Source organism: Coenobita brevimanus, chromosome 72, assembly GCF_032717465.1.
Source record: "Coenobita brevimanus isolate Jiangsu-jjx chromosome 72, ASM3271746v2, whole genome shotgun sequence".
Taxonomy (NCBI): Eukaryota; Metazoa; Arthropoda; class Malacostraca; order Decapoda; family Coenobitidae; genus Coenobita; species Coenobita brevimanus.
This window is the reverse complement of record NC_137025.1, coordinates 9,968,543-9,991,477: the sequence shown is the minus strand read 5'-3', so window position 1 is coordinate 9,991,477 and position 22,935 is coordinate 9,968,543. Positions and strand designations below refer to the sequence as shown.

At 40.3% G+C, this 22,935-nt stretch overlaps 1 protein-coding gene across 1 annotated transcript in view; it reads right to left on the bottom strand.

The window, feature by feature from the left end:
* gudu (Armadillo repeat-containing protein gudu) overlaps positions 1–22,935 on the bottom strand; it is a 40,425-nt gene that overhangs the window by 5,594 nt on the left and 11,896 nt on the right. Inside the window, exons 4-12 of the mRNA XM_080278283.1 lie at positions 18,946–19,026; positions 16,300–16,428; positions 14,406–14,630; positions 13,539–13,649; positions 12,043–12,222; positions 11,364–11,502; positions 10,433–10,587; positions 8,306–8,602; positions 5,474–5,665 (exon numbers count right to left, since the gene is read on the bottom strand). Coding sequence (XP_080134409.1) covers positions 5,474–5,665; positions 8,306–8,602; positions 10,433–10,587; positions 11,364–11,502; positions 12,043–12,222; positions 13,539–13,649; positions 14,406–14,630; positions 16,300–16,428; positions 18,946–19,026 — 1,509 coding nt within the window. The remainder of the gene's footprint in view (positions 1–5,473; positions 5,666–8,305; positions 8,603–10,432; positions 10,588–11,363; positions 11,503–12,042; positions 12,223–13,538; positions 13,650–14,405; positions 14,631–16,299; positions 16,429–18,945; positions 19,027–22,935) is intronic.

Sequence of the window (22,935 nt, the reverse complement as noted above, 5' to 3'; positions counted from 1 at the left end):
TTGAGTTCATGTCATAGGAGGTTTATCTTGGCATGTTTTCATTCACGGCAGTGTGTGAAATAAACAATTCGTTATCGTGTTAATGTGCTGGCTAAACATACTAAACACCTGACAAACGAAGGCTTCATTATGAGGTGAAAATCATAAAAGGAACTTAAGTCACGTAACCTATGCTTGTCAACGTCCTGCTAGAGGAAACAGGCACCTTTGCTTCTACAGACTTCTAATACAGCTAGTACTATCTTTGATGATTGTGCTGAACGACTCAATCTATTCAATACTTTTTATAAGGCAACTGTGAAATTTAATAAAACTAATGCATTTTAGTAGTAATGACAAAGTAATTATGAACATCACTATTGTTATGGAAGACATCACATATTCTAACGTTTCTTCAGAATGTTTATAAAAAAACATTGGTTCGTGAAATATTCCAGCACAAGAAAGATGCTGCTGATGTCTGCTTTGGTGCTGCTGTTTTAGCCGAAACTAAGAGCCCCTGCTGACACCCCCATTCAAGGAATTGTCCATTCATTACTTTTTTTTTTTTTTTTGGTTTGTTTGTTTTCTGATTCCTGATAACACTACTGGCTTAACCACTTTATTCAGAGGGAAAAATCTGCAAGCATAATCATTACCACTAACCTAGTACTGAGGACTGCAGAGGAAAAGGTTTCCTTAAGTAATGAATCAAATTGCCAGTTATCATCCAGTTATCTATTATTTCGTAATTTAGTTACCTGTTTAGCTAATAAAGGCATGAATATATGTCGAATCCTTCACCACACATCACACGAGACAAGAAAATTATACCACACAAGTACAGTCAATACTAATCTCTTCCTACTGTTATAATTCACATCAATGAACATTGGCTCTGCTGAAATTCCCAGACCAAAGTGACTGTAACTTTAACTTTTTGGGCTTATTCTCTCCTTAGGAAACATTGTTTAGTTAACTTTCATGTCAGTGATGAGTAGTGATTCACAGGTGATGCATATGCAATAAATATTATGTTACGCGTTTGTCCGTAATCCCTGTATAGCTATTTTTCCGCCAAGAATTATAGCTAAATTGCCATTTTTGCTACATAAGCAATGTGCTTGAATCATAAAAGAAGTTCAAGTACTGAAGTACTCATCCAGGGATTATAATAGCTACCCACTGATGCGACTGGATGACCGACGATACTGCATATCTAGAAGTAGTCACAAAACATCAATGAGAGAGGGAGAAATGATTTACCCTGTGCGTCCATGATAGTACTCACCATAAAACACAGCATCTGCTACAAAACAAAGGTATTCAGAAACCTGAGGCTGCTTCATAATACCAGAAAGATAAATATGGTGGGAGCGAATGCATGGAAAACTTGAGCCCTTTCCAGTGTTTTCCCTCAAAACCGATTTATCAAAGTTAAAATACCAAAGATAACTCTGAGTACCCGTGGTAGGGTTTTGTCGGAGAGAAAAATACTCAATGAAATGCTGCAAGCCACACCAAGCCAGCTGTGTCCTCTAGCTGGTTCAGCAAGAATTCTGTCAATGAACTTAAGGTCTACCAGAGGGAAAGAATAGGAAGTAGATCACAGACAGAGAGTCGTGGAGTATTTCGGCCGTGATTTTTCGTATATATAGCATGTCTCTCCTTTAACAATATATACTGTATAAAATTAACAACTGATGTAGATGCTGGAACTAATAAAGATTTAGTCTGAATTACTTTGTCTCATAAACACTCTGATTTTTAAGAAATCATCATGGATCACACTATTCAGCTATGATTCGCATTCCAAGAACCACATGAGGCTTGGCAGCACTTCTTCGTGATCGATTTATTATGCCTATTGCATCGTAATATTCTCTCGTACGTTATGTATGCTGTTTTAACATCGACATAGTTTGTATGAATGACATAGAAGAGGACATTGTGGTGTAATGGGCTAAATAAATCACTAAGGAAGAGGTGCGACTAAATCTCAAAAAGCACATGGAATGCTGCCCTACGACCGACACCAGACTGACTGCTGGAGAGGTTCCCTAGACTGTAGTGTTGCCACGCCGTCCCCTGGGGCCAAACACTTGCATAGTAATAGGTCACATCACAAGAGGAAAATTGTTGGGGTATTGGCTTCACAAGAAAACGAAATTCTACACAACACACACACACACACATATATACATCAAAGATTGTAATGTAGCAACCAAAGTATGAAGACAATGATGATAGGAGTAATATAATATTGAGTCTAGCACAGTACGTTATATGAGTGGGTTGCGTGTCTGCGAGTCCTCCCTCTTCTTCTCCTGCCTTTTGCTGCTGCTATTTCTGTGTCTCGACTTCGCATCAGCTGTTAAAGATGATGCCACAGTGGATGTCAGCAAACATGATCAATGGATAATAGGCGTAAGAAATGGAAAACTTTCAGTGTTATTATGTATAGTATTTCTCAGCAGCAGGATTATTACTGTTCTATATCACGGACGATAAAATAGTTTTGGAGAAATATTGAAAGACTTAATGGTTGTCAGTAAACATGAAAATAATACAAAGCCAGCATTCGAAAGCCCTCATTTTTATAACCAACTATATGTTTCTACTGGTAAAAGCGTGCTAAATATCTGTATGATTTTATGAGCACTGTATGGTCAGTAACAGAGAGATAAAAAAATTAAGTACTTAAAAACCTGAAACACTGTACTGAGACAGCGAGTGGAATTATGTATATTGTGTGCTTCTGTTGTCGTACATAATGCTTTTCTTTATAAAAGTGTGTAACCTAATAGGAAAATGAAGTTTAGACAGCAAAACCTTATTTAACACTTGATCGTTCCTTGCGACTTTAAGCCATTTAGAGACCCTCATGTCTGTTTTTGACTAACTTCCATTCAGTCAGACGGTGGGTGGTGTTTTCCTTTAATCTGCAGTTAACTCACTTGTGTCCAGGGTTCCAATTAAAAGGACGGAGTTGGGCATTTTCAAAAGTTAATAGAAGGAGAACCTCAGGGTACAGACCTGTTAGCGACCTAAGCCAATAGGCGGAAGGCGATACGCTATGTACCCTTCCAGCAGAATCTCACAGACAAGAACCCTGGGCGCTAATGAGTTAATGTGCAGTTGATCAGTCTGGTCATGCTGCCCAGTAATCCAGCATGGGTAATTTCGTATAGCTGCCCATCTGCCATTTCATGCGATATGTGAAGGTTCTGGTTGTATTAATCTAGGTTAGGTGACGTTTCACTTAGCAAGGTTAAGATAAATGTTAGGTCTGATTAAGTCAGATTTGGTTAGGCTAAGAAGTTAGGTGTGCCCTTATTATTACTGCAGCTTACATTATGTAACCCAGATGCCTATTAATGCATTCTCGCTGTAGTTCCTCATAGGAATCACGTAAGCTACACTAATGCGAATCGTTTAACGATTTACACACACACACACACACACACACACACACACACACACACACACACACACACACACACACACACACACACACACACCTTATACATACATATATAATCATAAAACTTAATATACTCGTCAGCTAATAACCCTGAACATGGCAATCGGTGACCATAGCAGAGGGTAAACTCACAAGGACGCGAAGCAAGAAATCTATATTGATGCTGATGATAAAAGCCTCTCCGTTTACTTTACGTTAAACGTCAGTCTCTACTGCGGGATTAATGCAATATCTATCTATCTATTTATCTATCTATCTATCCATATACATATATACGAGTATATATATATATATATATATATATATATATATATATATATATATATATATATATATATATATATATATATATATATGAGACATCTCTATTGTGTTTCACATCTACCTTCTTGACAGATGTAAAGATTGTGCTAATAACATAACAGTCATCCTGTAGGTTATCTATTTGACGTTCTCTGATAATCAGTCATGACGAATAAATTAAGTCTTTTCTCCTCGACAACAACAAGCAGCGTAGTTAATTACGACTTATTAATCCTCACGCTGAACTGAAACAATTCGCGAACTAAGCAGGAATATTTTGGTTAATATTCCACTAACCAAAACCTCGACGGTTATCACTGGTATTCTGATACATACAGGTGCACAAAGTTATTCATGTGGATTCACCAGGTGATATATGTGGCTACCGAGCTGACCTCCCCTTTCCCTTTCTTTTCCCTAAACCATAAGTGTTACTTATCTGTGATATTGTAAAAAACTGACATGGTCATGCATTTTCGTCAGTGCATGTGGACCTCCATGCTAACGTACGTACTCTCGATATAAGAAAATAAAAATAATCTTGCCGAATGTCTACCTGAACCCACCTGGATGATTATTGTTGCTTGACGGGGTTAAAACTTCCACATGGAAATTTTATAATATCTATAACACTGAAATGCAACACTGTTTGGTGAAGTTAAACTTGCATCATTTGATGAACAGACTATAAAAACTGAAAAATAAAGCAAGAATATCAACAATAGTGTCAGAACTTCTAAATAATGAGAAAAATTTAATTCCTAACGTTTACTGAAACACTAAAGTAGTTAATAACTGTAATCCACGTTTCAATCATACAGTCTACAGATAACCCTGCAGTAATATGGTCTGGTGGTAACTAATTTCACTTATTACTTTGAAGACCATCACATCATTATTTTTAACATAACATGAACGCTCGTAATTACTACATATCGCCAGTACTGTATATTAAGCATAACATTTTGCCTAAACGATCATTACTACATAACTGTTCCATATGATCATTCCTTCATAACATTGAAAGTAAAATTTTAGCTCAAAGTTCATCGTTATTCTATATCATTACTGCCTCTCAATATCCACTGTAACATCCTTCCTGAAGGCAAATCATTACAAAGTCAGTCCTCATTACAAGCCTAAGATCTGTTACAAAATATCGCAACTTTTTTTTCTTTTTTTTCTTCAAACAGCTGGTACTGTGAAATGTGAGACTTTGGCACGTCAGTTTTATAGGCACAAATGAAATTTTGATAGCATATTTTTCTGCGATTTACTTTCGACTAAATTTCTATTACAAAGAGAGAGAGAGAGAGAGAGAGAGAGAGAGAGAGAGAGAGAGAGAGAGAGAGAGAGAACGTACAATAAAAGAGTAACTTTATATCTTCTAGTTACCTTTACCTCATCTTATCAGTACTTCATAAAATTCTGAGTAACGCTGTACAGCTGCGGACAGCAATATTGTTCCACTTTTTAGTTTAACAGTAATACAAAACTCATATCCAAGATTCTGAGAAACTTTGGCTCAGATTATCGTATCACCGGATTTCGAAAGTCATTGCCCACTGCTTCATTATTTATCATTACGAAGGAGATCAGTGTTTATGTCCTCAACTGTACCAAACTGATCACACCAATATTCCCTATCATCACTATTTTAAGACAGGTTGACTAAACAATGATCACCATCATGGCGCGTGGACCTACCCTGACGGCGAGCTTGGACAGTGATGTGACGGCGCCGTAGTCCGTCATGATGGCCAGGTTCTGAGGGTCCCTGGCGATCCTTGCTATGGCGGCACACACGGCAGACAACACAGCCTCACTCTCACTCTCCAGCAGCGACACCAGCAGTTCGATCCCCCCTACCAGGCTCCGCACTACCTCCGCTAGACCCTCCTGCAGAAATATGCACATTTGTAATACCTTTGTCGCTGATATTAAGGTCTGTTATGTGTCATGTATGGAGACCGGAGACTGGAGGAGATTTAAAAACAACGGTGGGAGGGGAGGCTCTGCACCACGTCAGACCTACCTGCACAGGTACACACAACTGTCATTCTTTTTTGTCACTGGTAAGATCTGTTATGAAATGTATGTGGGATACGTAAATTGGGCAGAATAAAATAAAAGGGGGGAGGGGGAGATATTAAGTTGCCCTAAACTAGCCTCCGCACCATCCCTATCATGCTTTTCAGCGTATATACGCACCTGATGCACTTGTGCCGTTAGTAAGGACTGTTATGAAATATATATGGGGAACATAGACTGGGCAGGATAAAACAAAATCTGGGATATTACGCTGCCCTCAGCCAGGCTTGGCACCACCTGCGCCACATCCTCCTGCATAAATACATACCTGTCATACATTGTTGTTGATATAGTACAAACCGGTAACCGCCAGTCGCATGTTTACCCCTTCACAATGCAAGGGTAGAGGACATGGCCAGGCAACAGCAATCCAGTACATTTAACGGTAGATGAGCAGCCAATTTTCCTTGGTGACATCACAAGATCGAAACTCTTTCAGTCACTTCATGGGGATCGAATCGAAGCAAGGTCATCACTCCAAGTGGGGCGTTCTAACAAGACAGGGAGATACTACACTGTTCTCAGCCATGCTCAGCACCACCTCAGCAAGACCCCCCTGCATAGATACACACCTGTTCAGTGGCGGATCCACAGAGGGACGTCCTGATTCCCCCTTTTTTCAGCTGTGCCATTTTCCCAGGCAGGCAGGAAGGGAAAAAAATCATTATCTTTTGTTGGTACAAAAATCTAGCACATAACCAGTTCAGTAACAAACAATAAGCAAACATAGTTAATGAAAGAAATAAGCGTAGGCAATGCATGTTTACCACTACCTTCTTTTATTAATTTAATCATAGTCGGTAGTAATCCAACCGAGTTATTGAAAGGAATCAGCATAATCGACTCATTTGTTCCAGTGCCTTCTCTTATGAATTTAACCATAGCCGGCAGTAATAAAGACGAATTACTGAAAGGAGTAGACTACGGATAAGCAGCGCATATTTTCCAGTGCACTATTTTTCAATGGTAAGGTCTAGTATGATATGCATGTGAGGGTGTAGAATGGACAGTATAGGAAGGAAATGGAAAGATACGTGAAAGATTAAGGGTGAAGAAGTGTGAGCTTAGATGGTATGAAGGGATTTACAGCAGGAAATGAGGTCGGTCTGACAACTCCTTCAATCAATGGACTATTTTATTCCACAGCCACAAGATTATATCAGTCTTAGAAGAGATTCCCTAGCTGAAGGAGCTAGAATAATCTCCAATAAAAATGTAGGTGACTGCATTATACCGACTAACAGCATCTTACGAAATGTTTGGATATCAAAGATGCACTCCGTACAATGGAGAATGAAGTATCAGTACCGCTTAGAAATCGAATCAATCATAAATTAGACCGAAAATAAAAGCAAGGATTTGTAGGGGCTACTCATCAGCAGACTACAATATATTCAAGTTATTGCCAATTACTGTAATATCAAATAAATTACAATTAAAGAGCTTATCTGAATAGCTTTCATAAACAATAAAGAAAGCATTACCTTCATCTGAAACCGAACTGAACATGGTAGCATTTAAGACAAAGTATAGAAGAATCTATATAAGGGAAATGGTATTAGAAGACATATACAGAGATGATATTGCTACCATATTGCACCAGATGCATAACCAGAAAACACAAGGAAAGTTCGAGGTGCAGACACACTTTCACCCACGTTATTCAGTAGTTTCCAAGAGAGCAATTTCAGACATTTATATTGGGAGGGCAACGGAAAGCGATTGAATTTTGATTCGCGAACAGCAAAGTTGTGCTTATTAAATCCGAGGAGAAGGTACAAGAAATAATTGCTGAGTCGAATACAAAGAATATGAAAGTAGGGTTGAAGATGCATATGATGTGGAGGAAAGTTGCGTATAATGGTTTCAAAAACTTCAGCTAATAATTAAGGACATACACGGCTAGTATGTGTAGGAGATTAAAGCAAGCAGTACAAACCGTATCAATTATTAACAAAGAAATCAAACAAAGAACATGAATGGGATGGATTGCTCTTGGTAAACAGAAACATCATGAAAAGTAAATGGCCTCTGTCGCTAAAAGGAGAGGTGATATTCGGGGCATCCTTCCCGTTTCACTTGTGGCTGTGATAACATGAAATTTAGCAGTCTTTAGAGCATAGCCTAGGAATGATGAAAAATTAGTACAAAGAATACTGTAATGCTATAACACTGACTGATAAGAGTTTCTTGGACAAGGTAACATGAAATCTAATGCTATAATCATCACAAATCAGATGCAAAAAAGGACAAAGCGGGATTCGTCTTCCTCTGCACAGATAATAGACTGGCACTCTGACCAAAGGAGTGGCATCAAAAATATTCACTGAAAGCAAGACACAGAAAACATGACAGAAAATTAAAATCCGTAGCTATACCAGACTGGGACAGTATAGACTGGCAACCAATAGATCAGAAAGTTGGGATAGGGATGAAGTAATCTTATACCGTTTCCTGTTGTAGACATGTACAGATTGCATTAGCAGCAGAGGCCTGAATCCTGCAGTTTGGATTCTTTAAATGTGACCACAGAAGACGCAAGCCATCTTGCTGCAACAGAGCCGAAAGAGCGTCCTCATCTGCAGCACAGGAGCCCAACGCCCTTGTGACGTTGAGCAGAAGCTTGTCTGAGGTGCGGCGCAGCAGCTGGATCAGAGTGGTGACGCCTCCCCCTCGCAGCAGTATGATGCAGCACTCGGGGTCCCCAGCCAGCTCACCCAGGGCACCCACTACGTTTGTTAGTACCTGCACCATATATGAAAATTGATAAGAGAGGAAAACTGTAGCAGGAAGACTCATTCATATGAAAATACATCAGAATTAATACCTAACAAACCACCAAAATAATGATGTGACAGCACCATTAGCTTAAATACAGACTAATAAATGGTTATGCATATGAGTTTGCTATGTAAAGAAATGACAACAAACTGCTCCATTAACAAAAGGAGAGAGACATACCAAAAAGCTGAGTGATTTCCAGTCCTTGACTAACCCTTCTATACCATAAAAGCAGCTGTGTCTTCTCGGTGTGTGTGTGTGTGTGTGTGTGTGTGTGTGTGTGTGTGTGTGTGTGTGTGTGTGTGTGTGTGTGTGTGTGTGTGTGTGTGTGTGTGTGTGTGTGTGTGTGTGTGTGTGTGTGTGTGTGTGTGTGTGTGTGTGTGTGTGTGTGTGTGTGTGTGTGTGTGTGTGTGTGTGTGTGTGTGTGTGTGGAGGAACTTGAAAGCCATTCTGCTGGTGGAGGTTGGTAGTCAAGTGGGCTGGTTGATAGGAGGATGGATGAGTGAGGTGGGTGGGGTGGATGGGCAGGGTGCGTGAGGTGGATACGCTGGCAGGGTGAGTAGGTGGAGGTGTGGGGTGGTTGGGTGGGTGGGTGGGTTGGTGTGGCCAGATGAATAAGTGAGGCGGTCAGGTTAGGGGGGTAAGTGAATGGGGAGGTGGAGTGGGATGGGTGAGTGGGCTGGCAAGATGGGTGGGCAAGGCAGGTTCATTTTTAGATCCATGAGGCTAATAAATCCATCACAGGAATAGATCCATCGTGAATATGTCCCTGAAGAAGTGGCCCGAATCAGGAACAGAGACTTAACTGATAAAAACAGGTCCATAGGGAAAAAAGTCCAAGAGAGAAAATAGGTCCATGTGTGGAGTCGATGTTTTCTCATGGAAAGAAACTAGTGTCATGTTGGAAAATAAATTCTTGGGGAAAAAGATCCATGGGGAAAATAGGTCCACGGCAAAAAAGTTCCACAGAGAAAACAGATCCTGTGAAAACATCAAGAGCGTAAATAGGTCAACTGGGGAAAATAAGTCCATGGAATAATATTGGTTCAAGTCGTAATATAGGTCTTTGGGATAAAACTGGTCCAAGGAGGAAAAATTAGTTGATGAGGAAAATTTGTTAGTGCGGGATTAGGTCCCTGAGGAAAAGGAGGTGGGTGGGGAGTTGATGCCCAAGGGATGCAGCTAGAGACGGGTTTATGTGCTAGAAAAGTAAAAAAAAAAAAAGTCGACTGCCAGCGAACTGTGACACCTTGCTCTTACAGGTTATTTTATCGTCTAAAATTTTCAAGATCTTTATACTCAGAACATGTTTAGAGGTGGTTAGAATATATATATATATATATATATATATATATATATATATATATATATATATATATATATATATATATATATATATATATATCAAAGGGTCTGAAGGGTCTGAGAAGAGCAGAAAGCTTTATAAATGTTAGAATACTTAGAAAAGCTTAGGAGGGGTTAAATATTTCCAGAGGTTTAGATGGAGTTAGAAGATGGCTAGAAGATAAAAGAGCAACAGCCAGTCCCTTACTAACCCGGTCAGGATGCAGCGGGCTACGGTTATGTTACTGATGGGTAGTGTACTTAAGCCTTGATGACCAACCTACTTCCCTTGATTGCATTATTTGATCGAAAAACCTATCGTCACCTCTTAGCGATCGGACCTATGTAAGTTGTAGCCATGAAATCACTAGACTTAAACTGCAACGAAAGCATAATGCTATCACTGACACATCCCTAGATTCAAAAGTAAGGAACCATACTGCACTTCACTTTTTCGTCATTGTGGTGCAGCAGGGCGACAAGGATGGGAACGGCAGAGAGGTCCTTAACAGCACCCACGTGGTCAGGCAGGAGACACACGTGCCACACCGCCTCCGACACCGCCTCCAGCAATTCACTGTCTCCCAGGGCTTGACCGCCCCCACCTATAGAGGGAAAGAAGGTAGTGCTACATCAAGAGAGTGGATGGTGGGCGCCCCCATCTACCAAATAATATGGACTTATTTCACTCAAATATTTCGTAGGAACACCCACAACACAGAAAGACTTACCCGATTTTTTTCGGTTTGACTGCTTTTTATTCTATCAGCAAATAAAATCGTATGGTTTTAGCCTTATTATATTACTCAAATGCACCAACAACAACAGCGAAAGTTTCATCTCTTATGTAGCCAAAGTGAGCTAGTGAAGTCCTGAATATACAGCAAGTTTTGGTATGGGGAAATAAGAACCACATGAAATAATTCGTACAACACTGACCTGCTACTTTGCATACAATTTATCATCTCCATCCCACCATACCAGTGTAAGAACTTCATGTCAAGAACAAGTACAAAAGTCCTAGACTGATGTGGAACCACATGGGGCTCTGTTATAGTGAAGCACCTTGAGTGTAACAATCCTTATTTACATATTTATTTATTTATTTATTTTGTCTTGCGACCTCCTGACGATATCATTCAGCTTACATAGACTCCATACGAAAAGGGTTAGGAACTGTCTCCATTAACTCCCTCAATACATGTCTTTTTTTCTGGTAATTTATTCTTGCCACCTCCAGACGGCATTACTAGCGTAGAAAAGGCCTCTTGTAGTTAAGGATTTTTCAGTATCAAATTAACAATTGTGTATAAGTACCCAACCCAGCAAGTTGCACAAAATTCCAGTCATACCGGGTGGTGGTGTTTGATGACAGCCTTACCACTGTATTCTGAAGGATCCTGCTCGCCGGCCGTCTCAGACTCTAGTTTGGTGGTGTCGGCGTCAGGCAGGAGGCTCCCTGGCGGCTGCTGAGGGGCGCCACCACCCACGCTGCTGCTGGTATCAGGCATCACTGACGCCTGACGGTCATGATATCCGCACATATGACATCCAGGTATGTCTAGAAACATGTATTCTTTATTCTATCAGTATTCCTACTCTTACTGTCAGGATAAGTAGATAAGATCCAGAAAAAAGAAAAACACAGAATAGGATAAAATATCAATACGGTGCACATGGAAAATGAGCCAATCCCCCATTTACTAATGTTACTCCCAGGAGGATACAGAATTATAATGAAAACAAATAACTGATTTTACTCCCAACAGGATACAGAGGTCTTACATGGAAACAATGAAAAGACAAGTATACAGTATACCAGTATACCACTACCCTTGTTACAATTATAGAATTTCAGACCAGAAGCATCACTCTCCGTCATTCATACACAGTTTCCCACTATCACATGAGGATGGGAAATCCAGAGCAAAACTCCTTCACCTTTTCTGTGGACATAATTGGAGAAGTAAACAGGCTCCATATACAGTACACTGATTACCCTGCACTGTCGTATGAAGTATAGTATAGAACGAGGCGATTATGGTGAGACCTTCACTGACCTTCCTAGAGCGAGGTGCCCCCGGTGGTTCACTGGTCATCCCTGACTCGCGGGCGAAGGCGGGATCCTTTTCGAAGAGTGCGTCTGTGTAGGACTGAGCCTCTCGTGCCAGCAAGCTGATCAGCACCTCTAGCCCACCCTCTCGCACCAGCCGCTCACTAGTCGCCTGCAGGACTGAGCACTGGGGGTAAGGAGAGTAAGAGAAAGATCAGTGGGTTTACTGATTACATTCAAGGCTAATATTGGAACCAGTCGTGTGCTACTCGTATATACAGGCGACACCAAAAGCCATGTTGCCTTTCCCGTTTCTCTCTCCATGGACTTTTAAAAAATCAATCAAGTACTGTAAGTTCACAGCAACCAACATTGATAACTTAATTTAGTTAAGCTCATCGTCAGTAGCGTAGACTGCTACGGTGTTACGAGCTTAATTTTTCAAGTTCATGGAGAAAAGTGCAGATGCGACTGGACTTTTGATATTGACTGTACAATAAAACAAACATACTGTGGCTGGGGCAAACACGAAAAGACGAACAAAGACCGTAAAGATTTTTTTTCTTTTGAGGGGGGGTTGGAGGGGGATTGCCATTAATAGGACATGTGGACATGTATGACACGTAAGAAGACTGCTAGGCCTTAAAGAACGAACTGTGTAGCTATGTCCAATATATAAAATTTTCCACTATTATTTTTGGGGTGTTAGTCCACCACCAAAACTTTTAAAGGGTACAAAATAGGGGAAGGAAGGCATATACTCGTATGGTTTTGATATCCTAGTACATGTTATACAATGAACTCTCATTCATAATGCGATATTTGGGGACAGTGACTCCCAGTTATTCTTGGGGGAGTCAGCCCCCTTCCCAAAAATAAAAATGATCAGAAATAGGGGAAAGATTTGAATGAAACTTCCCAGGTGAATTCGCCTGGTTACTCTGAGGGCCTTCCAGTATATGTAATTTTCCAACCACGATTTTCAGGGGAGTCAGACCCCCTCATCTAATTAAATATTCTCAGAAATATTGAAAGTAGGGCAGATATGGCGTTGATATCATAGTACATGGTGTGCAATGGACTTCATCTGTAACGCGATATTTGGAAAGGATGACCCCCGCCCTCTCATGATTCTTGAGGGGTCAGTCCCCTCCCAAAAAATAAAAATAATCAGAAATAGGGGGAAGTGTGCACATGAATTTCAACGAAATCGGCATACATATCGCAGAACTGGGTATCCAGTTTCCATGTTTATCCGAAAGCACAGGATGAAACTTCACATTTACTTTATATTATTGGTTTCCCTTATACAGATGCCTGAACATAAAACAGTGTCTTGCCTACACCTTTCTCGAATGTCAGATAGCAACATATTTCATCCTTATTAATATTCATCGCGACGCACCTTCACAAGCTAACGTACAACCTAACCTGCACCCCTGTCTCACCCACGCCCCCGACACACACATTCATATGTCACCTACTTGAACCCTGCTTGCTTACCCTAGCCAACGCCTTGGTAGCCAACACCTGTAGCTGTGGTGAAGGTGAATGTAGTAGCTTCACCAGAGCAGACGTGTATCCGGAACTCTCTACACGCTCCCGGAACACCGCCTAGGGAGAAAATAGTCAGTCACACAGAGCATTATGGTGGCCGTAACGACTGTCTCTATATATTATTGGTTAATGTAACAGCTGGAAAAAATGATGCTGCTCATAACCCTTTTCAATACTTCTTAGGGTAGAGTCACCACCTTGAAAACGAACAAGAACAAACACTACGAAATAAAGGTGAATGGACTCTGTTTTTTTACCATTTCCTACAATAAAATGGGACCGGCAACTAACGGATCAACTCTTATGTGCTTATTCTTATGCAGCTGAATTTAGCATCTGTCACTTTAATGAAAGGAACGTCTGTCCGATAATGACTAAGGAATCTTCACAAAAATCATTAGAGTCAGATATAAACAGACTGGGATTTTCATTCGCACAAATAAATCATGTCTGGTTCCTCAACAAATTACATGCAGTCCCCATTCACTAAATGCAGTAGAGTTTCTCGTCACAAACAGTAATACATAATTGTAACCAGAACTGACTAACTATACTTCTTATGCTATAACTTGGCCTAAAACTGCCGTCTCTCCATTTGGAATTCTGAACTGTAACAGGACATTAGTACCTTGAGATCATGTTATGGAGGGTTGCAGAACCATAACATGGCATTTTCTGCCAATGAGTTTCTTGAAAAATGGTGCAAAATGACAAAAATCTAGGTCAAGTTAAAGTAAAAGAACTATAGTAGGGTACACATTCATCAAAATATTATACCAGTGCGCATTGTACTCTGCAGTGAAATGTGAGTACCTCAGTAATACATTGATGGATGACTCCCACTATGGGCACGAGCTGGGCTGCCTTGGACACTGTAAGAAGGTTGCCCACCATCTCCAGGCCACCAGCGTTTAGAAAGGCCAATCGCCCCGCTCTGGACACGGTGCACGCCCAAAGTGCCCGCGCCGCGCCCTCCACGCACGCTGCCAGTTCCTGATCATTCTGCAGGGCTTGAGCATCCACTCGTAGCAGCTTTACCTGCCACGGTATGAGTATAACGTCACTTCAGTCTGGTTGTACAGTAGTAGCAGTAGTAGTAGTAGTAGTAGGAGGAGGAGGAGGAGGAGGAGGAAGTGGAGGAGGAGGAGGAGGAGGAGGAAGTGGAGGAGGAGGAGGAGGAGGAGGAAGTGGAGGAGGAGGAGGAGGAGGAGGAAGTGGAGGAGGAGGAGGAGGAGGAGGAGGAGGATGATGTTCATCTGAAACGTGAACCCGGTGGACTTTAAGTTGGAACTGCCCTTCTCCGGCAATCCACTATTCTCTTTTCGGGGGTTGAGGAGGAGTTGAGGGACGTTTGTATAAGCAGGCAATGAAGTCGTTTGGTTATATCTGTGCTACCACATGAAGGCGGCCATCTCCAACACCTGGCCATACAGTTGCGGGCATAAAATATAGATTGACTGCATTGCGGTAAGTAGAGACAATGTGAGCAATAACATTCGAAGCACAGAAAAGCTATTTTCAGAACACAATAAGCTTTTCAGAATCCTGTGTAAGCGTTCCATTACTGTTCGACCAAAAAGTGAATCGATTATTTTTGTCCTCAATTGTACCTCAACTCTCTGGGCAGTACTCTAGCCAATTAAGAAAGCTCTCTGGTACCTATTGCTTATCAGTTTATTTCTGTGGCACGTTTATATTCCATTTTGCGTTATTCATGCCATCTCTGTATGAAGAGAAACGTAACATAAAAGAGACTGGTTGGTAAACATGAATAAGTCGCTATGAACAGGTGTGAGAAAGCTTCGTAACCCGATGATAATACGTTCTTTCAACTCATTCAATTTAACTAACCTTTCAACATAATGACGCAAATTTGCAGTTTACTCATGCTGCCAACTTAATTTTATTTGCCCTAAGAAATCCATCTAGTACTGAAAGGATTAATGAACATTGTGTCTGACCCTCCCAGTTCGCAAAGTCTCCTCTAAGCCAAATTTATATTGTCTGGAAATAGCAAGGGTATATGAAGAAATACCTCACGTAGTCTCCCCATAACCTGTTTCTAATGAAGAAAAGTTATTTTCTCCTGTAGCCTTTTATATATATATATATATATATATATATATATATATATATATATATATATATAGATATTTATATTTATATTTATTTATTTATTTATTTATTTATTTATATATACACCAGGAAACCATTTACTACGTTGGGCGGTAACCATATAGCCAAATTTTGGCGCCTGGTGGTTTAGTGGGTAATTGCTGCGCTCCAATCGGATTGAGCCGGTGAAGGTTTATATCCAAGGGATGGTTGGGGTTGATTTCTCATGTAATGCCACTCAGGGATGAGTGAGGCTGGTCACTCTCATCTTAAATGTCGGGACCAACTGCCTAGCTCCGGGCTCCTACGCTTCTCATGGGACAATGTAGGATTGGATGATGAATGGATATATATATATATATATATATATATATATATATATATATATATATATATATATATATATATATATATATATATATATATATATATATATATATATGCACACACACACGAACATATCGTAGTAATGCTTACCAACTTGGGCACTATGACCCATACATATGCCTACTGGCACCAATTTGATCACTACGACCCCTACATATGCCTACCAGCTTGGACACTACGACCCCCTACATATACTCGTACCTACCAGCTTGGGCACTCCCCCGTCCCTGATGAGTGCTGCTCGGGCGCTGGGTAGGCCACACACCTGGGCCAGCACGGAGGCAGCCAACCCCCGCACCTCCACCTGGCTGTGTTCAACCAGTCCTTGCAGCACCTTGATAATAATGTACCAATTTACTCATTATCATTACCATCCACCTAATCATCATCATAATAATAATATTAATATTCTCATGTTCATCGGCATCATCATCATAATCTTCATCAACCCCCTAATCATGCTTATCATCATGATCATGATTATGACCATCATAACAATTAACCTCCTGTTCATCGCCATCATCACCATATTAACCATTCTCCTAACCGTCATTTTCATCATCATCATCATCATCATCATCTTTACCATCCTCCTAGTTATCATTATCATCATCATCGTCATCTTTACCATCTTCGTGTCATCAATATCATCATCATTATTATCGTTTCGTTTCGTTTATGAAGGTACCAACATGGCTGCTCTCCATGCTGCTCGATCTCTGGCAGCCTCCCTATTCAGTCCTTTATCCCTGAGGTCACACTTTATGACCTCGTCTCAGGTCTTTTTCAGTCTGTATCTTGCAGCTCTACCCCCATCGTTCACACTTCTCACTTTCTGCACCCAATTGTCGTCCCCCATCCTCTCCACATGCTCAGACTATCTCAATCTACCTCTCCTCATCTCAAAATGAATTCGCACCAGTCCTATCCTTCCTCTTAACTCTTCCATCATAAACCTAGCTCCCCCAAGGGACGCATTGCACATCCACCTAATCATTGTCATTTCTGTACGTTTGAGCCAGCGAATATCCTCTTCCTTTACAGCCCAGGTCGCACTACCATACAGCATTACACTCCTAACACATGCCGCATACAAAGATCCCTTAGCAAGGAGGGGAAACCCTCTCAATATCAGAAGAGGCAACAGCTCCCTGAACTTATTCCAACCACTCCTCTTTATAGCCACATAGCTAACTCCAGCCCAATCTCCAGCATATAATATGTCTCCCAAGTAACAAAACTCTTCCACACACTCAAGAGACTCACCAGCAAGATCAATCCTATCACGCCTGACAATCTCCACATGCTCTCTCCGACACACCAGACACATGAAATCAGCGTTATCTTGCAGTCTATTTCTGATACCACTACATCTGTTATACGCCCACTTATCACGAACACCACACAAGTTGAAACTGCTTCTCACGCACTTGTGGCAAGCTGCACATCGCCACTCTCCTTTTTCTTTGACAGTACCCTCACCAACCCTAAATACTATTAACTTTGTTCATTTACTCTCAAGCCCGTGTGCCTATACCATCTCTCAACTTCCTAAATCTTTCCTCCGACTCCCGTTCTTGCTCTACAGTCAGCATCAAATCATCGGCATACAAAGTTTCCCATGGGAGTCCATTTCTGAAGTCACGTGAGAGGGCATCAAGCACCATGATACAAAATAACTTTGTATTCAACATCATCATCATCATAATTATCAAGCTTCTGTTCATCATCATCATCATAATTATCAATAAACCGTCCTCCTGTTCATCATCATCATCATAAGTCAGTTCTCGCATCTCCATCTGGGTGTATTCAACCAATCGTGCAGTATTTTTAGAATAACATACCACTTAAATCATCATCATCATCATCAAGCAGTCATTATATCATCATTATTACCGTCCTCCTAATCATCATCATCATAATTACAAGTCAACTTTCACTCCTGCACCTGACTGTTCCATCAAACCCTGGGGTATCTGAAAACCTGTGTAACGTTATTCATCATTTTAATCAACATCATCATCATTATTATCAGGAACATCATTATCGTCACCTTCCATATTTAGTTCATTACCATTACTGCTGTCATCATCATTAGCTTCATCAGTCATTACCATCATCATTAGGAACATCGCTGTCATCATCATCACCATCATCATCATCATCATCATCATCATCACCACCACAACCCGGCTGTGCCCCACCGGACGCTGCAACGCCTGAGCAGTTATTTCTCTTTTAGAAGGCAATTTTACTGTTATTATCCTATAATTGCCATCCTCAACAGAAAATAATAGCCCCACACCTACACCTGGATACACTTGGTTTCGTACATCAGTTCAATCATCATCATCATCCTTGCACTTAAATCAGACACCGGGTGCATCATTATCATCATCATCATCCTTATTATCATCATCTTCCACACTTACACTTCGGTATATACTCTAGAATTAGACATCTGTGTCATCATCATCATCATCATCATCATCATCCCCTGCACTTACACCAGGGTAAATGCTCTTGAATTAGACACGAGTGTCATCATCAACATGATCATAATCAATGTCCTCCTCCACCCCCTCTTCCTCCACCTCCTCCTCATCATCATCATCAACATCATCATTGTCATAATCGTCGTATTAAGGTAATGTCATCACCATCTTTAATACCATCATCATCATCACTAATATCATCATCATCATCATCTTCGTCACTAATATTATCATCATCTTCATCCTCATCACCGTCAGGACATTTCATCTGTAAACCCACCATGCATAACAAACCTTAAAATAACGACAGAAACAATGCTAATACACGTACTCGAGAACTAGCAATATTTTACCTGTAGCCCGCCTAGTCTATGCACGGTAGCCCTGGTAGCCACATGCCCACAGGCGGCCTCCAGCACCTGTAACGCCCCGATCTGCAGGTGTGAAATAATTATCGATCATTCTTTATTGCATCGTTTTTAGCACACATGAGTCAAAACAACACCTGTAGATATTAAAGCAGCGCCTACTTCACATGGAAAAGGATAAACATTAGGTCGAAGCATTCCATCTCTCGCCCTTTATATCTTTTTTTTATTTAAGAGGATAAAGGGAGGACACAGAAGCTTGGCCATAATCGCTGTCGTCGTCATCGTTGTCGTTGTCATTCACCACCGCTACCATCATCTCGGTCACCTCCACCACCACCATCTCAACCCTACTTCGACCTAAAAGACAGCGTAAGATATGATTCAGAAACAAAGAGCAAGCATTATTGCTCTATAGGAAAACTACTGAAAAGCACGACTCGTGAAATGGACTCCAAGGTCAGTCATTCACGCATCATTCAAAATTCAAAATCCTGTCTAAAAAGCGTGAGGTAAGTTAAAATCAATAATACTGCCTATGAAAGAAAGAAGGAAAGAAAGAAAACGAATTTATGTAGATAGATAGATAGATAGATAGACAGACTGACAGATAGATAGATAGACAGATAGATTGTACATGGTACATATGGTAATAAAAAAGGAGTAACATTAATCCCAAGACCACCTTGAAAAAATACATGGAAATATATTTTTCATATTTTTGCACAGGTTCGTGTACTGTGTTTTCTCTGATAATAACCTGCTGAATGACCTGCCAAAGTTACTATAGTCTTATTAAAATTGAGAGCCTGAAGGTAGGAGCAAGCTGCTTATTTTTGAGTCATTTATGGATCATATGTAAACTATAAGATGTATAAGCCTGCATCATATTTTACGAAGTGTAATTAGCAAAGGCACGCGTAGGTCAGGTATGTTCAGACACAGACTGAGGGAGGTGTGGGGGACATATGTCCCCCTCTTTTGGCAGACCTATGATCATTATAATAAAAAAAAAAAAATGCTATTTACCAAAATACATGCAACAAATATCTTATATGTTTTCAGAAAATCATTTAAAAGAAAACAGGGATTTTTAATACAATTTGTGGAATTTGTTGGTAGTCACATGAATCTAAACTTATAATAATACCACCAGGGATCGCTCCTCCCTCGCCTTTCCAGAGTGCTGGGTCCGGCCCTGATGTTCTGTCATAACATGTATCGGATATGTCCGACAAAAACCGTCGGCATGTCTACTCCCTCGAGTTCTATGATTTAATACTGTACAGCGGCCAAAGGAGCTCACTGGACCCAGCTCTACATTGCCGTTCATCCAGTCCACATACTTACAGAGTGTCCTCTGTTTTCTGAGACATAAGTACCATCTTACCGTTAAACTATAGTTAGAACATTCTTAGAAGTTTGATAAGCTGTTGTTGACCTAATGCTACTTTGCTTACAAGGGTACGTTCACACAATCTCTCTCTCTCTCTCTCTCTCTCTCTCTCTCTCTCTCTCTCTCTCTCTCTATATATATATATATATATATATATATATATATTTTATCTATATATATATAGAGAGAGAGAGATAAATAGATATATATATATATATATATATGTATATATATATATATATATTTATATATATATATATATATATATATATATATATATATATATATATATATATATATATATATATATATATATATATATATATATATATATATATATATATATGTGTGTGTGTGTGTGTGTGTGTGTGTGTGTGTGTCAGTATAAATATATCTATCCCCACGCCAACTTTCAGCCAAGCCAGAAGTTATGTACCATTCTGACCCCCTATCTTCCTTCTAACTACAGCCTAAATTCAGCATCATAATTCCTGGATATTCTAAACCCGAGCAATGCAAGAGTATGTATTGCATTATTAGACGTGGAGTCATTACTTTCAAATGTTCCTGTCGACCGTACCATCAGATACATCCTCAGTTGTGTATACCACGATGACTCCACTCATAATTTTAACATCCCCGAATCAGTACTACGTGGCCTGCTCGAGTGCTGTGCTAAGGAAGCTCCCTTCTGCTGTCCCAGAGGGAATAAATACCGCCAGATAGACGGAGCAGCTATGGATTCTTCCCTAGGAGTGCTGCTAGCAAACTTTTTCATGGAATGCATCGAGGAGGAAGTATTCAATAAAGCAGAGAAACCAGACATCTACTGCAGGTATATCGACGATATTTTTATCAAGAGTAATAGCGAAAAGCACACTGAACAGCTTATGCCCCGCCTGCAAGAGATCTGCCTAACTTTCACCACAGAAAATAGTGTTAATGGATCGATGCCATTCATCGATGTTCTCGAGAAGCATGATGAATACTCCTTCAACATGGATGTCGTCGTGAAAGCAATGAACCGTGGCCACTGCTTACACGGTGGTAGTGAGTGCCCACAGAAATATAAGGACTCAACTATAGGTGCTTACAGAGGAGAAGTACACACTCAGTGCAGATATTGGCAACAAGTACACAAAGAAACCGAACGCTCTACACAAGTATTAATGAACAATGGCTCCTCTAATAAGGACATCATCCGACAAACAAGGAAAATCACAAGAATAACGACAGACCATAAGAAAGAGGATGACGTCAATCTTTACTACAGACCCACCTTCTCAATAACCTACAAGGAAAAAAAAAAAATTATAGAACAAGTATTGAGGCGAAATGTGAAGCCATTAAAAAACGAAAAGAGACTTAACCTTGTAACATACTACAAAAATAAAAAGAAAAAACAGTCACCTGCCAAGAGGGACATACTTAGAGGTCACATGTTGTATACAGGTTTACTTGTCAAGGAATGAACTGATAAGCCCTCCCCTCTGCCTATCTGAGCATGACGACCATGAAATTGTACCACCTTACAGCTGGAGCAACTAAAAAAACATCGTATAATGGAACGTGGAATTGCTCTTACAAGGAAAATATTGGAAGAAACTACAGAAATTTTAACTATATGTGAAAATGTAAGACGCCTCCCCTTACTAAAAGCACTGTATATCAAAGAACTAAACCCCAGACTCAATAAACATGCAGATCTCCAAGCCCTCCCAAGCTTACAGCGGGCCACAACCCAATTATAACACCCAGTCACGATCGAGTACACACGCACCCACCTCACCTGATCAGCGCCTTGATCAGCGCATTCTCGGTTTTCACCTCAGTCACGAAGGAAGAAACATCCATCTACCAAGTCTAGTGAAGAAGGGTAAAGGGACCCGAAATCGCGATCTAGCAAGAAATGAAATGGACGGAACAAAGTACTGTACTGTGAAATCATACACAACCTACCAGACGAGACCAAGGCACTCCTAAGGTGTAATGAATATATACTGAAGAAAATATACAACATAGGACTTGCAATCACTTTCAAAGAAGTATATATATATATATATATATATATATATATATATATATATATATATATATATATATATATATATATATATATATATATATATATATATCTTGCCAGACGCCTTAATCCCGTGAAGGTTGGCCACAAACAAGTGTCTCCATGTCGCCCTGACCCCCGCCATTTCACTGCCCTCCCAGCCCATACCCACCTCAATTATATACCTCCCCACTCCATCCCTCCATCTCATCCTCCCCCTCCACCTCCCCCCCTCTACCTCACTCACATACACTCTCCTCGACAGACTCTCACTCTCCATCCTCTCCACATGGCCAAACCACCTAAGTGTGTTTCTCCTAACGCTTCCTATCACATCCACATCCGCACCACAACGCTCCTTCACTTCCTCATTTGTCAGTCTGTCTCTTCATGTGACTCCACATGCTCCTTTCAAATAACATTATATATATATATATATATATATATATATATATATATATATATATATATATATACTTAGAGGTCACATGTTGTATACAGGTTTACTTGTGTAAAA